This window comes from Salvia miltiorrhiza, chromosome 1, assembly GCF_028751815.1.
Source record: "Salvia miltiorrhiza cultivar Shanhuang (shh) chromosome 1, IMPLAD_Smil_shh, whole genome shotgun sequence".
Classification (NCBI taxonomy): domain Eukaryota; kingdom Viridiplantae; phylum Streptophyta; class Magnoliopsida; order Lamiales; family Lamiaceae; genus Salvia; species Salvia miltiorrhiza.
In genome coordinates, this window is record NC_080387.1 from 56,323,798 (window position 1) to 56,340,740 (window position 16,943).

At 35.2% G+C, this 16,943-nt stretch overlaps 3 protein-coding genes and 1 non-coding gene across 10 annotated transcripts; 1 reads left to right on the forward strand and 3 right to left on the reverse strand.

Annotated features, from left to right (window-relative positions):
• Window positions 1–778: 778 nt before the first annotated feature.
• Window positions 779–8,963, forward strand: LOC130996255 (cysteine synthase, chloroplastic/chromoplastic). Of its 7 annotated transcripts, XM_057921777.1 has the most exons (14): window positions 779–1,230; window positions 2,118–2,227; window positions 2,428–2,485; window positions 2,711–2,974; window positions 3,278–3,415; window positions 3,569–3,620; window positions 3,709–3,788; window positions 4,754–4,813; window positions 5,235–5,315; window positions 5,562–6,801; window positions 6,897–6,962; window positions 7,084–7,178; window positions 8,037–8,267; window positions 8,593–8,963. In XM_057921777.1, exons 1-10 carry the CDS (start codon window positions 976–978, stop codon window positions 5,652–5,654), a joined length of 1,191 nt encoding a protein of 396 aa, XP_057777760.1. In that variant the 5' UTR covers window positions 779–975; the 3' UTR covers window positions 5,655–6,801; window positions 6,897–6,962; window positions 7,084–7,178; window positions 8,037–8,267; window positions 8,593–8,963. The 7 variants fall into 7 exon arrangements, with proteins under 7 accessions (XP_057777760.1, XP_057777773.1, XP_057777753.1 ...); XM_057921790.1 differs by having other exon boundaries at window positions 6,897–7,900; XM_057921770.1 differs by having other exon boundaries at window positions 7,084–8,267.
• A 1,364-nt stretch (window positions 8,964–10,327) lies between these two features.
• LOC130996949 (uncharacterized) lies at window positions 10,328–11,831 on the reverse strand. The gene is made up of 3 exons (XM_057922239.1): window positions 11,593–11,831; window positions 11,379–11,516; window positions 10,328–10,638 (listed from the first exon to the last, which is right to left on the reverse strand). The coding sequence occupies exons 1-3, from the start codon at window positions 11,719–11,721 to the stop codon at window positions 10,456–10,458; spliced, it is 450 nt and encodes a 149-aa protein (XP_057778222.1). The 5' UTR covers window positions 11,722–11,831; the 3' UTR covers window positions 10,328–10,455.
• Window positions 11,832–12,050: 219 nt separating this feature from the next.
• TRNAG-GCC (transfer RNA glycine (anticodon GCC)) lies at window positions 12,051–12,121 on the reverse strand. Its single transcript has one exon. It is a non-coding gene; the product is annotated as a tRNA-Gly (tRNA).
• A 418-nt stretch (window positions 12,122–12,539) lies between these two features.
• On the reverse strand, window positions 12,540–15,193 carry LOC130996402 (stearoyl-[acyl-carrier-protein] 9-desaturase, chloroplastic-like). Its single transcript, XM_057921814.1, has 2 exons — window positions 14,353–15,193; window positions 12,540–13,375 (listed from the first exon to the last, which is right to left on the reverse strand). Exons 1-2 carry the CDS (start codon window positions 14,896–14,898, stop codon window positions 12,815–12,817), a joined length of 1,107 nt encoding a protein of 368 aa, XP_057777797.1. The 5' UTR covers window positions 14,899–15,193; the 3' UTR covers window positions 12,540–12,814.
• Window positions 15,194–16,943: the final 1,750 nt, after the last annotated feature.

Sequence of the window (16,943 nt, forward strand, 5' to 3'; positions counted from 1 at the left end):
AGCACGAACTTAAAAAGTTTCAATTTATATGGTAACTTTACTCCGTGTTCAATTTAACCCCGAGCAAAACACTGCGTTTTGTTACAAGCTTTCTCTCTCACACATTTGATTATTTTTCCTAATTCTTACCGAAAATTCGAAGGCCATGGTGGCGAAAACTTTGATGGATGAGCTAGGACTCGGTTTTAGGAAAATGACTCACCTGAATTTCCAGCGAGGGAAAAAAAGAGAAGAATGACGCGAACTAAACGCCAGAGAACAAATCAGTGTAAAAATTTGACTTTTAAATTTGGAAAAAACAAAAATTAGTGCTAAAATTGAACACAAAGTAAAGTTACACATTTAAATTAAACACAAAGTAATGTTACATATTGAAAATGGACTTTTTTAAGTTACGAATTGCCACACGTCATTGCCATGTGATTTTTTTAACATCACCGGAAAATGAATCGGTGCTAAAATTGAAAACGGTGTAAAGTTACCCATATAATTTGAAACCTTTTAAGTCCGTGTTAAATTTGGATTTCGATCAAAGTTGGTGATATTACATGTATTTAACCTTGATTTTACAAGTGCGAATCGAAAAAAGTATATAACAATGTATTTTGATTACAATGATTTTTTTTTGAGGGAGATTACAATGATTATTATTTTCACAATTTTATTTATATGAATATATATACTTTTTGCTTTATGATTTTTAAATAGAATAAAGTTTTTTGCATTTGCAATAGACCACAAAAATTCCACTGAGCCCATGAGGCCATGAATCCATGATCGGTATTACCCACAAGGCCACAATAACGGGGCACACTTCAAATATATCCAAAACGACGTTGGAGCGGCCCCCGAGGGATATTTCGTTGACTCGAAGGGATAATAAAATGGCTACAAGCCTACAACCATCTATCGTCGGTGTATCTAGACACACACTCGCACACAATACATACAGTGAGCGTGAGAGGAGGTGGTGGAATGGCTTCGCTCGTGAACAAGCCGCTCGCTTCTCTGTGCACGGTCATCAAGTCGGACAGCCGTTCGCCGGCGTCATTCGTCGCCGAACGCTATCGCGTCGGAGCACCGAAGCTCAGCAACAGCATCAGGATTTCCAGCGGGGGCGTTTTGAGTAGAAAAAATAGCGGCGATGCTAATGGAATCGTGTGTAAAGCAATATCTATGGAGGCGGAGACGGAGATTGAAGGACTCAACATCGCTGAAGATGTTACTCAGGTCACGCTGTAGTTCTATACCCACTTGAATTTTGATGAGATATGTTGATTGTGTGTTTGGATTTGGATTCGATGATTTTGTTATATACATATGAAATTGGTCGCGAACTTGAAAGTTTTAGATTCTTATGAAAATGGAAACCGTGTTAGTTTTATTAGAGAATGTACTTAGCATCTAGCGAGTGCCTTTATTATAAAAAGGCGAGTGATTTTCCAAGCTCAGTTTTGATGATTGGAATGGAATATCAAAGTTATGTTTTCTGTTAAGCCAGTTAAAGAATGTTATTGCCTTTTGCGTATGGAGATTCCCAAATCCTTGTCCTGATTATATTTATGACAAGATCGTTATAAATGTCCTGGAAATATAAAGGTGTTCAGCACTAATCTGATGCTTATATTATTTCTTAAACTTCTGTTCATTTTAACGTTCTGAAAATTCATCGTGCGCCATTTACAAATCATGGAAAGAAATGGAAGGGTCTATAAAGAGGGTTTTGTCGTGTGTAAGCTTATTGAGGATATGCTTTTTGTAGCTTTGGGACATTCTTGTGCAGCTATTCTTTAAATTAGTGATGGCATCAGCTGATCAAAGAACAAATTTAACATGACTTAATACATATTGAAAGGATGAAATTGTTGTTGTGCCTTCGTTGAGTTGTTGCTGAAATGATATGAACTTCATAGTTAATGAACGTGCATACATGTTTCGGGTTTTGGGTGCATTTATGCAGCATTTTGTCTCTGGCAGCAAACATGATTTCACATATAATATAAACATCTTATATTTCATTGTTTATTTCCCTTGGCCGTGTCATTCTCTTATAGCTTTGATTTTGAGTTGTTATCTTTTATTGTTTGTTTTCTCAATATTTTTTTACCTTCGAACAGCTCATTGGCAATACACCAATGGTTTACTTGAACAATGTTGTAAAAGGCTGTGTTGCAAATATAGCTGCAAAGCTTGAAATTATGGAGCCATGTTGCAGTGTTAAGGATAGGTAAGAGCTTTTAGGTCATCACACACAGTCTTTTGTATTTGTGGCTTTAGAAGATATATTCATTTTTGAGCTTAAGTGCGCATGTTTTTTGCCATTTTTGACTCATTAAGTATTACAATTTTTCTGCCAGCAAAGTTATAGATAAGTTAATCTTGAGGTGTTCCCATGTTAGGCTTATTTATGGTAATATCATCTTTCAGGATAGGATTCAGTATGGTTACTGATGCTGAACAGAAAGGGCTTATTACTCCAGGAAAGGTAAGATGATGAATCACAACAGTTATGTGCACACATTTTTCAATCAGCTGTTTTCTTTTCTGGTTTGGTCGCTACAGACCTAATACAAGGATAATCCTGGTTTGACCTCTTTCATAAGTAATCATGTGTGACACACTTGTTATACAGTAGTACTTTCCCACATGATGATCTTTTCTTGTGTTGGATGTACTCTGTCCTAATTGGTGGACTTTGGCTATTTTGTAGAGTGTATTGGTTGAACCTACCAGTGGAAATACAGGAATAGGCCTTGCATTTATTGCTGCTTCAAAAGGCTACAAGCTCATCTTGACGATGCCAGCATCCATGAGTCTTGAGAGAAGGGTTCTCTTGAAAGCATTTGGAGCTGAGCTAGTTTTAACTGATGCAGCTAAAGGCATGAAAGGAGCTGTTCAAAAGGCTGAAGAGATAGTAAATAGCACCCCAAATGCATACATGCTTCAACAATTCGATAATCCTGCAAATCCCAAGGTTCCTACTAATGTCCAAACTATCTTAAATAATGTTTGATGCCCTCTTTTCTTGAAATCAAACAGTGGCATTGTTTCTTAGTTTATGAACCCTTTGACCTTACCAATTCTAGTCAGTCGGTACACAATAATAACATGTTTTGCATCTAATTTCATCATTCATTCTTTATGCTTGCACGTGATCCTCAATTTGAATTTAGGAATAGCTTTTGGTGTGCTGCACTTTTACTGGTACTAAAGTGAATAAGGATGCGATCAGAGTCATGATAAGGATTCTGCAATTCTAATTGCATTTATCCTGTAGGTTCACTATGAAACCACTGGTCCTGAGATCTGGGAAGATACAAAAGGCAAGGTGGATATACTTGTTGCTGGAATTGGCACTGGTGGAACCATTTCAGGAGTTGGCCGTTATCTCAAAAAATACAACCCTAATGTTAAGGTAATGCATTTTCTTCAATAAACTCTACATAATCATAATTGCTCCAGTAAAATGGCCTATATGCAAGTCTAATATAGACAATGACCGGCTGTAGAATATTATTTTCTCGAATTAATTCTTCCTTGTTAATATCAAGTAAATTCCTTGATTTAGGTTATTGGCGTGGAGCCTACTGAAAGCAACATACTTTCTGGTGGAAAACCTGGTATGATGGCAACCTATTATGTCTTTGCTAAGTTGTTTTCCTGTTTACATTTGTGTACGGTTTTGGTATTTGCAATTTGAAACTGCAGGGCCTCACAAAATTCAAGGGATTGGAGCAGGTTTTATTCCGAAGAATTTAGATCAAGATGTGATGGATGAAGTTATAGAGGTCTGGTTTTACCTTATTGACATATTTTTCTAGTATATACATATTAATTTGCCTTGATAGGGTAATTCTTTCCATTCAAGTTATCTATTTATCAAGAAGACTAGAAGGGTGTGTTTGCTTTTTATCCCTCTAAATGGAGGGATAACAAAAATTTATGCCTTTATATGTTTGCTTTCTTATCCCAAATTTTACAAACACCATTTTTCCTTCCTCATTTTCACTTGAAGAAGGGATAATATTATCCCTCCATTTTGGTGTGATAATATTATCCCTCCTTAAAGTGAAAATAAGGAAGGAAAAATGGTGTTTGTGTAAAATGTGGGATAAAAAGCAAACATTTAAAGGCATAAGTTTTTATTATCCCTCCATTTAGAGGGATAAAAAGCAAACACACCCGAAGAGTAAAACATCATTTTGCTTATAACATAGCATTTCACAAAGAACAAATAAGATATCATTGACTTGCTATCCTCATAAGTCATAACTCATGAGCCATTGATCAATTTCAGGTAGATTCATTCTTTTAACATGGACGACTTTTATTCATAAGTTTGGTTGTGCCATTCTTTTGTACATGGGTAATTTTTGCTCATAACTTTTTGCTTTGGAGATTCACTTCATATAAACAAAACTACAACACTCTTTAGTAGACTTTTTGGCTTTATTCTATGTCTTATTTACTCTTATAATAAATTGTGTTTTCAGTTTTCCTTGAACTGGTTCTATCTTTAGTAGTTCAAAGGTATCAAAATCCATGTCTAAGCTAGGGTCCTCTAGTAACTGGCTGCAGCTTTAAGCCCGATTCAACTTCATACTACCTGTTTCCCTGACACATTTATCTTGTGAATGTTTGTTAACTAACCTTTAGCTGTTCAAAATAGTATTTTTCATGATTTTATTACATATACATATTTGACTAATAAGCTTTGTCCTTTTCTGCTGAATGACTTATGTTTCCTTGTCAGATATCAAGTGATGAAGCTGTGGAAATTGCAAAGCAATTAGCTCTCCAAGAGGGCCTGCTGGTTAGTTAATCTTGATGATTATCTTGTTATACCAAAATATCTAGAGGTTACAATATACCCGATTACTTGTTGTATCAATCAAAGATTGACTATTGGATATGTTCACTAAAAACATCAGATTTCCATCCATTATATGCAAGCACACACATACATACACACTGTTTATCACAGACCCTCTAGTCTTTCTATTGTTTCTAAAGCTTGTCTATGACGTATGTCAAGTCTGGAAATGATTCGATTTAATGTGCCGCTGGTGTTTATATTGAATATGAATATTGTATGGTACTAGTCGTTCCATAAGCTTGTAATCTTTGAATGAGTATGTACTGAAAATACTAACTGACCTACTAATAAGCATATGTTCAAATCATTGTTTGTGAGAATTTCTAAGTCTGTGTTTCTTCTGGAACTTTCTGTCCAGGTGGGTATTTCTTCTGGAGCTGCAGCTGCAGCTGCTATTAGGGTTGGAAAGAGACCTGAGAATGCAGGAAAGCTTATAGCGGTAGTATATTAAACTTGTTCCACGTTGAGTATATCTTATGTTTGTCATGCTGCCGTTCTATTCCTATCGACTTCGACTGAAGTTAGATGCAAAAGCTGTGATCTTTTCACAACATCTTTGTACCTGGTGTATGCACAATCCAGTCAATTTTGCTTATAGTTGACTGCAGTAAAATAATATGGATTTTGATTTATAGAAATGCTATTACTTCTTTATATCCTCATTTGAAATATTGTTTTGTTGTAGGTTGTGTTTCCTAGCTTTGGTGAGCGATACTTATCAACGGTTCTTTTCCAGTCCATAAGAGAAGAATGTGAGAAGATGCAGCCTGAAGCATAAATTTGATCCAGTAGTTAGAATCAAATAAGAGTGTTGATTGGTAGAACGCTTAGCTTTTGCTCTCCCTTTTTTTGTTTGCCCTCGAGAAAGAAAGAGTAGTCGTAACGACATCTGAGAATGGTGAGTTTTTGTGGTAGTGTTGAACCTCAAGTATTGAAACAATGCCACAGTTCTTGAAGGAGCAGTCATGTTCAAAAGGGGTGATTCATTTCATCCATCTTCTTCTTCTTATTATTCTACTTGAGCGCATCTATTATCTAACTGGTGTAGAATCAATGAGTTGCATAGTTCGTATATTTTACTTTGGACTTTGTGACCTTCAAATTATTTTTTATCCATTTTGAAAGGAGCAGCAAATATGTCGTTTTCTTGAAAAATAAATGAAAGTTTCAAATATTAGTATTTTAATTTCTATATTCATGAAAATATATTAATAAATTTATGCAACTTTATCAATAAGAGATACGAAAGATATGTTAAATATTGATTTGGGACAGAAAGATCAATTCTACCAATTCAAGACAGAATTCTCCAAGGCTTGCCAGTATTTCTCAGGAAACATGAGACTATTTATTGTAGGGAAATGTCAAGGTTCATAAATTTAGACTAATTTTATTTAGCATTTTCTTGAGATTGAATATTGAATTTGTTCATCTAACTAGGGCGGGATAGTATGATATATGTTACTAAATTTATCATACGTTATACCTTACCTTAATATGATTATTCGGCATGAAGAAATCTCATGTATTTATTTTATTTTTATCTACGAAATTAAAGAGTGTAATTAGTGTATAAAGTGAGTGGGTGAAAAATATTTAATGATTATTTTAAGTGAATTGGTGTGTAAACTGAACTCACTGTTAATAATATTTTAAATAATTTTTTTATTATTAAAAAGAGTATATGACATTATTAGTGGAACGGAGAGAGTAAATATCTCACTCTCTCACACACACACGTAATAAACGGATTTGTATCTGTAATGGGTCGAGCCCAGTGACGGCCCATTTTAGTCCAAAATTTAAGCAGCTAAATTGAAGTCGGTTTCGGTTTCGGTTTATCCACATTAGCATATTTTCATATGCAATTTCAGTAGAAACTGAGAAAAGAAGAAGAAGCTGAAGTTAGTAGGGTTTGAGATCAGGTGCGCTCTTTCCCTCTTCAGTATCTGATTCATTTACTTTTGAATACTATATTCGATATAATTTACCAAATTGAATTGCATGATTACTTAAAAAGGATATTGTTGGAGTATTGAGTGGGATTTCGGGAGCGATGCTGGGAATTGAAACAGAGCTCGTTCCAGTAAGAAACGCAGCGTTCTGTTTAATTTTTCTGATACCGACGCGGCGCCATTCTAATTGAACTTAACTTAATTTTTTCCTCCCTTTGCTTCCAATTTCCTTCCCAACCGTGGTCCGTGAAGACGATCAACGACTGCAGTAAAATCTGAGTGTCGCTGCTTTATTTCCTGACCTTCAAAATAAAACTCCGAAACCATTTGAATGAAATTCTGAGCCTGTGAGCCATTCTGAAACTACGCAATTTTGTTAATATTATTTTCCCTTTGTTGTTTGTAATTGGTAGAAATTCCATTTTGAGCTGAGGGAGAGAAAATTTCTGCAATAGCTCGACTGAATATTAACAATAAATGCTGGGTATTAATAGCCAAATTTAAGAACAAGCCCCCCTGGTTTTGTAAGATGTAAAATTGTTTTTCTTTTGGAGTGATTTTGTTAGAGAACGTTGCCTTTCTTAGTGGATTGTGCACAGCAAATCTAATGCAATGTATAGGAAAATGAGATAGTAGTTCAATGCATTAGGAACCTAATTTTTAGTGAAAAATACGAAAGTTAGGTTTTCAGGTGTAGTACATCAGGTATCATTCCCCTCGTTTTGGAAGAGCAAGGTCGAAATATACTTCAGAGCTCATCTGCCTGGTGGAAAGGCTGGATTGAAATAGTGTTGAATAATTATGTCCAACCAACCAGTGAGTTCTGTGGAGGCGTACCTTTATATCATTGTATGTGTTATTGTAAGATATTTATGGATTTATGAGGCTTCTTATTCATGAACAACTTCCTTCAGTATAATAGACAGTCTATATGTGCCATGTTTTTTAAATATGTCTATGTGCTATGTGAGATATGGAGCAACATCCTTGTGCCCAGAAGAAGTGGTGTGTCTCTATAACTTGCTCGTTGCTTGTTTCTGCTCTAAGATGGTTTGAAGTATTAATGACTGTAAGTTTTGGTTTTCCTATTTTTGGGCATATCTATAGAAGTATTGGATTGTGTTACAATGAAGGTAGGGTATTGAACTATTGTATTTAATTGTGAATGGCTTATCAGTTGACTTATTATATGTGCATCGTTTCAGTTATTTATTCTGCCACAGATGGTAGAACAGTGTGAGACTCGAAATATGGTGCTCCGTAGGTCTGTCATCTGTTTTCACAATGAATGTCTTCTTTGAAGATTGGCAGATATGGAACTTTAGTAATTTCCTTGGGAACCCCTGAACAAAGAGAAAGAAAATGAAGGGTTGCTTGATGAAATTTGGGTAAACAATATGATGACCTGGAACTTCTAGATTTTGCGGTTATCAATAGTAAGATTTGCACCTTCTAAGAGTTATATTGGTTTCTACTGATCGGTCCACGTGTGTTGTGCAAGACTAATTTGAGTTACTAATTATGCTACGATTAAGATTTGCACCTTCTAAGAGTTATATTGGTTTCTACTGCTCGGTTAGGTAGTTGGTTGTGTCCATGTTCTACTGTCAGTCCCACGTGTTGTGCAAGACTAATTTGAGTTACTAATTATGCTACTATTCTACTGGACATGAATGACATTGACAATTGAAGCCTTGAGAGTTGAGATTTTATGTACCGTCAATTAACAATTTAGCCTTTGTTTGTTGAACCTGTTTACAGGGAGCATAGACTAGAGCTGTTCGTTCTGAGATGTCTGGGATTTCAGGATATCGTGCCCTTTCACCAAAGACCAAGAATGCGGTTGTTGCCGGAGGCCTGTCTGCGTTTGTCTTTGGGGTGTATTTCTACACGATGAGAGCAGTTGGTGGCACAGATGAACTTCAGGTGGCTATTGACAAATTTGAAGATCAGAAGCATAGAAATGAGCAAGAAGCAACCTTGGCACCTAAGGCTTAGTTAATAAGATTATATCTTTATCAACAGAAACTGTGTAATTAGGTGAAAGTTGTGGCAGCCTTTTTTTTCTCATCAGACTTGTTACGGTTTCTTGATATTTAAATAAAGTCCCAATCTATAATTTCTTTGTTGCACTTCGCCAACCTTCCACTCTCTAATTTGTCAATCTTGCGCAAATAAAGTTTCAATTTACAAGATCTCTCATTTTGGATTTATGCTTTACTTTGGTAATTTGTAGATATACCATAAGATTGACTTGGCTGTGCAGAAAGTGGGAGATGAAGGATGAAACGTGACTTCAAAAACAATTATTCCCACCATCCCATTATTGTTGTGTTCTTTTGAAGAGTGAGTTTTTATTTTCTCCCGTCTCACTTATTTTGGCATACTTGTCCTTTTATTTATTCAATTTATAATGACAATTTTATTAATTATCTCATTAATTAATTAGCCCACTTATTTTGGCATACTTGTCCTTTTATTTATTCAATTTATAATGACAATTTTATTAATTATCTCATTAATTAATTAGCCCCGAAACCCAAATTCAATACACTCATTCTAGCGCCGCCTCATCCCTATATCTACTCTCTCAACTTCTCGTCTCTCGTCCGTCCTCTCTTTCTCGCAATTCTCTCATTATTTCTCAATTTGTTGGTTAGTAACTCGAGCAATTTTCGATCATTTGATTGCTCGGTAGATGTCAATGAAATCTTAGCCTCTTTCTCCCCCTTCTGATTTCAATTTATTTTTTTTACTTTTCTTGCACATTTTTTTGGCGATTGGTGGTTCATGTCATCATGTGTATAGCCATAGGACTTGTAAGCATTAAAAAATAAAATAATTAATCTAAAATTTGGAATGTACACTTCTCGTGTGGATTTTTTTTTTAAGTTTTATTAATGTAAAAATTTGACAGAATATGCAAAAGGTGAAAAGAATAATTAATGAATTAAATAGGTTATTAGTGTAGCCCTTAACTTAGTAGTTCTACCCACTTTACACACTAAAGACCATTTTTTAGACCACTAAAAAAGTAAATGTGTTAAGAATCAAGATGAGTAGGACGAAGGAAATACTTTTTTTTATAGAAATGAGCTAATAATTTTGAATTTGAAGAATTAGTTATTAATTCACCGAAGGAAATACTTTTTATAATAATTTTGAATTTGAAGAATTAGTTATTAATTCACCTTAATCAAATGTTTGGTTTGCATGATTGAGCCCGTGATTGATAACTCAGCCCGCACCTAATCACCTAAGTAATTGTTTATCACCTTAAAGTTGGGTGGATTATTTATTCAACCCTCCAATCCTATCACTCTTATCAATCTTATATATCCCATCTTCCAAACCAAACACCTCCTTGGTAGTTTAGAAGTGAAACATAAATTAATGAAAGCATTTTCGCACTCTTTTACCATCATTTTTCAAATGATAGTATTAATGAGGTACAGGAAGCTAAACATGTATCAACACCTCATAAAATGAAACTCTGTTAACAAAGAACTCTTATGGTATTTCCTCTCATAGTAGTAGCTTCATTGTCAATGTTAGTACAGATCAAATATCGATTCCATCTATTAAAGGAAAAGAGAAAAAAGGGCAAAGTGATTGATGTAGCTTCTAATCCATAGACAGATATGCTTTCAGTCTTCCAGCAACATGTGGGATCAGATCGATGCTTTCGTTAACAGAAAGGTCTACGCATGACTCCAAATCGTTACGGGCAGCAGTGCTGTTGTTTGTCTGGAGCTTGGCCGCCTCATATTTATCTTGGCAGACAGCCAGAGACCTGCTCAATCGTTCCTGCATGTAACGAGATCACACTTCGTTGGAGATACTTCAGAATAAATCACAATCAACCACCGTATAATCATTTTCTTCAAGATACTTCAGAATGAATTCTAACTAACCAAAGCATAACCATTCATACACCAGAAAACAAACAGCAACAGATTTAAACAATACGAACCATCACTTATATTTTAGCTAAATCGACTTGATGTTTATGGGTTCATGTTACTTACATCATACAAGAACTTGTATAATTACTTTCAAAGTAATACTTGCTACTCTCAAGAAGTTCTCTTCAAAACTTGAAATTAACTTGTATAATTCCTAACCTCGAGTAATCATAGGTGTGGTAAGAGCTAATAAGTAGTATGACTTCTTATGAGAAGAAAAATGGTAAAAAATCAATCTTTATAGGTTGGAACTAACATACATACAGTTTAATAAAGAAAACCATCAGAGAGGCAAAATAAGGCTTGAAGGGCCTAAGCACCTAAAAATAAGAGAATTTTCAAAACAAAATCTTGAGAAATGAATGATATAGATCAAGAGTCTTTTTCATAAAAGGAAATCACACAGCTTAAGAAGTTCATTGCACAGTGAATGAAACATTACAAAACATATCAAAGGGATCAGAATTCAACCACCATAAACAGCACAAGATGGCTTATATCAGCACTCAGCAACATTAATTTTTCGATACAAAATAGCTAAACCAGAGGAGCGTAGAAAATTGAAGGCGAAGGAACACGTACTTGAAACTTAGCCATTTCGGTTTCGACGAGATTCTGGGCCTTGAGCACGGGCACGCTGCAATGCTCCACGCAGTTGCTTATCTCTTCCTGCTTCATCCTCCTGTCGAAACACTCGTACGCGCACTTGAAGTACGATTGCTGCAGAGCCCCATCCCAAAAAGGAAATTCAGAAATCAATTGAATAACATAGATGATGGTAGAAAGGGAGACAAACCTGAAGGGTGAAATTAATGTGGTCCTGGACGGCGGCGAGATGTTGCTGGGCAGCGGCGTTGACCTCGTTGAGCTTCCGTCTCAACCTTTCATTCACCATTGCCTCTTCCGCTGCAGCTATGTGATCCATGCTTGTTACTTTTCCGATGAATTCGGAATTCGGAATTAGGGGTTTAAGGGTTTATAGGAAGCTCAACAAATTCCCTATGGTTTCTTGGGCGAGGGTCCCGGATAAAATGGTCAAAGGGAGATTTATTTTTTAATGAGGCCCAAAACATTGACACAAACAAAATTACTTCCTTTTGGGCTTTGGGGCCCCATTGGGCTTCAGGTAGGAAATTTTTAAATTTGAACAAAAAAAAAAGTGCTCAGTTGCTTCATATTTCTTCTCAATGGATCAGAACAATGCAGGTAACCCAATACCCACTTGGAAGTATTTCATCACAGCACTTGTAAATGTGCACCAGCCGGGAATCGAACCCGGGTCTGTACCGTGGCAGGGTACTATTCTACCACTAGACCACTGGTGCTTGATATACTTTCACCTAAAGTTCAATAATATAATTTGTCGTATCAACACAATTGTCAATTGTTAGGTAGGAATTCAAATACTACTTCCGTCTACGATATCGTTTCCACTTTGTGAACGACACGAGTTTTAAAAAATAGTGGATAATAGTGAGTGGAGTTTAAGTCTCATTATTATTGTGAGTGGAGTTTATAAATGAAATTGGAAATGATATTGTGGACGGACTACAATGACAAACGTGGAAACGATTTCGTAGAGGGATCAAAGTTGCTGCTGAACAAATTGGTGATGAACAAATTCTTAAACACACCACTAATTTTATTTTTCTTAATCTTCGTGTCGAAAATATATGTGCCATAAATAATAAGACGGATGGAGTACAATATTTTTAAGAATTTGAATCTTGATGATAGCAAAAAATTTACTAATTTTTTTAATATCGTTATTTAACACTATATAATGCTTTATTCAGCACTATATATTGATTTATTCATTATTTTCATATCTCACGAAAAATAACAATCTCACTAGAACCTATATATAGACCTAAATATTAATTGGGTCCTTATTTTCCGGAGGTCCCAGCGGTCGGAGGTCCAAAACCGCCTGCCTCCGAATCCTGACATAACCCTTAGCACAGACAAGCAGCGAATCGGCCGAAATGTTGTAAAACAAACAGAACCTGTTGATGAACTTATAGTTGCACTTGTCTGCCGTGTATCCAACTAAACGGGATCCATGCTCCTTGCTCCGCCCTCGTCTCAGCTCTCTCCTGTAACCTTCTAATTCTTGGACTCAGCCCACACACATATTCCTGAGCTTTCTGCCCTTGAGCAGATAGTCCTCTTAAATCACCCACTTTCCATACACTGATCAAGTGCTCGAGGATGTCGGCATAGTCTTTGGCAGTGTATACGCCGAGGCGCTGAGCAACAGCTGAGAAGTTGCCGAAAAGGTTATCATCACGGCCATCATACATCATATAGGCCGGCATGGTGATCTTCTTCCTCATCATGTCAGCAAAAGCCAGCACTGTTGCATCAGGGTCCATCTCGAATAGCTTTCCTGATATCTTGGTGTATGCAGCTTCATGGCGCTTCTCGTCTGCTGCAATGGTGCCACAGATTTGAGCTAGTTTGATGTCCCCATGCTTCTTCGCTAGCCTTGCAGTGTTGCCATGGGAGATGAAAGTAGCTCTCTCTTGGAAGGATGTATATATAAATCCAAGGTATGGATTGTTCTGTGTCCCAACATCCTGACAAAAGATGAGTTCACATACAGCTCAGTTAGACATACAAATTCAACTGCTCACAAATGCCATTCCCTGATTATTTTATTAGGGATCCATTAATTGTAAAATTTTCATTGAAAAATAATAGATCAGAAAAAATGAAAAAATATTATATTTTTTTTTCACAAGTTTACTAGAGATTAAAAAAAAATATCGAAAAATACCCAAAGATAATAACGAGATGCCGGCAGAAAATTTTCTATTAGTAAACATGTGAAAATATATATTTTCTTTTATTTTTCAGTAAAGTAACCTTAAGGTTATTAGCATATAAATACAAATACGTTGAACTCTCAGCATTTTCTAATTTTTTCTGAGAATATCTTTTTCATGAAATGAAAATAACGACAACATTTAGAAGAAGAAAGAGTTGTGCCATTTTGATGATATGTCGGTAGAGCCACAACTTCGACAGATACATTAGTATCAATTTATAAAGAATAAATTTTGTGGGAAAAATCAAACAAGAAAATGCAGAATAAACTAGAAAACGTTCAAAATTAGTGTATTCAGGGACCGACCGAGGAATTTAATAAATGACCGAGCGAGATTACACCGGATGATTCTAATAAAATTTTAATAAAGAAAATGAGTTGAATCTTGAAAGAATTATTTGAAATTAGACAATCATGATAAGGCGAGATTAACATATATAGATAAAAAAAATTAAATATCATATATATATATAGGTAATAAAAAAAAATTGACCGGGTGACGGGCGAGGGTGCCTGGACTTTAGATACGTCCCTGAGTGTATTTACATGCAAATGACCATAACCATTTTGTGAATGACCTTTTGTTAATCATTCACGTAGTGCCCTGAGCCATACAATTCTTGATCAATTAAATAAATGTGTATAAAATTAAGTAGGCAATTGATGCAAGTAGCAAGAGCGAGAGCAACAGGAAAGCATTGAAATATGGAGCAAACCAAGACTCACCATTCCTGAACCAATAAGATATTGGATAGTCTTGTCAATTAGTTTCATATCCACTCGTCCAGATAGGTAGAGATACTTATTAAGAAGATGACCATGCCTATTCTCCTCAGCAGTCCATGCCCTGTTCCAAACTGCCCAAGGAGTGGGGCTCGCCCCTGTTTCATCCCGCACACCATCGAATGTATTCAGATACGTTTGATACGTAGGAAGAGCTTCTTCGGTGATCATATCGCCAACCAAAACAACAAAATAATCATCCGGAATCCCTTTGGCTCTTTCCCTCAATTCCTTCACCTGCTCCTGAAAGTCATCACGACACGGATCCGGCAGGAAATCCTGAGGCTGCCAGCAAGTTTCTACAGGCTTGAGGTGGATTAGCACATTATCCTCAGCCCAACCTTCCAAAGATTTAAATATCTCCATTTTTTGTGGAGGCATGGAGTGTGTTGTTACTTGAACATGCACTTTTTGTTGTGGACTGATGAAAGGCTTCTTTATAGTCTCAATATCTCTACAAAAGATTCGTGCAGTGCAGTGCAGGCACATAGAAATTATTAACTGCTATTTTGGAACGCAGAAATATGAAGTATTAACATTCAAGAGCATATTTCTTGGCTTATGCAAGGCAATGATGAGGTTTCCAACACATGAAGCAGAGTGATAGAGAGAGCAGGAAATATGCACTGAAAATAAATAAGGAGCTTACTTAGAAGCAGAGCGAGCCATGCATAAGGCGGGAGATGGGAGAGCGAAGGAGGGGCATTTTTGGAAGGTGATGGCACTCAGCGTCAGGGCCATTGAGACTTGAGAGAGAGATGGTGAAGAGACTTACACATATGCAGCCCACCTGCCTATATTTTATTTTGGCATCTTCTCTTTCATTAATTTATTATTAAGACGACAAATAAGAGACTCGGGTACTGCTGGGGCGGGGTCGCCAAGGAGATGAGATCCAGTGTCCCACAATCTTATGTGTGTCACTGTTTCTCATGCTTATATTTATTATTTTAAAAATATTTTTTATAAAATTAAAATTTATTATAATACTATGAAATATATTGAAGTTTTATTTCAAAAAATTAAATTTTTTTAAAAAGTATACCATGACTTTGAATTTACCAACCTATTATTAGCTAATAAAAGTGAAATTAAATGATAAAAAATAATTATATACTCTTCAATATACATAAGAAATTAAACAAAATTGAAAGTAGGACACAAAGTGGGACATAAAATGTGATACACTAAATGCCATCCCGGGTACTTGGGTTAGTAAAAATAGTGGCATGCATGACTTGTGTCATATTGCACAAGTGTTGTTTCTTTTCCGAAAATCTCGAAGTGTTAGAGCATCCACACTGCCGCGGTGTCTTGCAGCGGGGATGTCAATTGGGTTAATTTATCAAAATTTCGAGCTATTCTTATTAGATTGTCAGATTATTTGAATACATGCTAATTGAATTAGAAAAAAATTAAGTTAAAAATTTTCAATTCTAACCTTAAATGTTCGAGTTTTGGGGTGAACTCAAAAATTTATTTAAAACAAAATAAATTAATATATTTATCTTAATAATCTTATATTTGTAATAAATAAATACATACATAAATAAATGATATTTCAACATCAATTTATATAATAACTACTCCTCCGTCCACAAAAAATGGGGCACAATTATCATATTTGGTGTCCACAAAAAATGGGGCACTTTCCCTTTTAATACATGAGCCCACCACTTTTCCTTATATTTTATCATTATTAATATCCCTTATTTACAAAAAAATCAACTTTAATTCAATCTCAACCACTCATTTCAAATGATGGTGGGACCATTTCTTCACTAACCGCCAATTTTATTAAAATATGTGCCTAATAAATGTGCCACATTTTTGGTGGACGGATGAGTAATATATATGCAATATTTTTATTAATATTTTTACATCTAAATATTTTATGTTAAATATTGGATTAAAAATACAGAGAAGTGGAATGATGGGTATAATTTTCTAATATTGTATCAAAATACATTTTACAAATTTTTGAATTTTTTTTATCATACTAATTTTCAGAAGCAAAGTAAAGAAGTTGAAAATAAAATAGTGAAAAAAATTTCATATAATCAGGCGAACACATTATTTTCAACTCTAACCTTCTCGGATTGATGAGTTAATCAGAATGGATTGACACATCCCTAGCCAGTGTCAGATTAATAACTATCTTTATTTTCACAATCTTTCATTCTTGTCTTATAATAAATAATAAAGTATTATATTTTTTTAATTTTCAATGATGACGGATTCCGACCAAAAATGTAAATCTTTCTACGAATTCCGACAAAATTATGTAGAAATCTCGAATTAAAACTCTAGAGTTGTAATCCCAAATTTTAAAAGAGTATGTGCCAAACGATGTCGTTTCGCAGTCCGCCGTTAAATATGTCACATCATCCAAGTTCGACTCCACGTAATTTAAAAATTCACTAGAAAGTGAAGCTATGGGAATTTATATATATATATATATATATATATATATAGGGTGTGGTTCTAGAAAGAACTATATTATTTGTGAGAACGTGAGAACCATCAAATCTAAT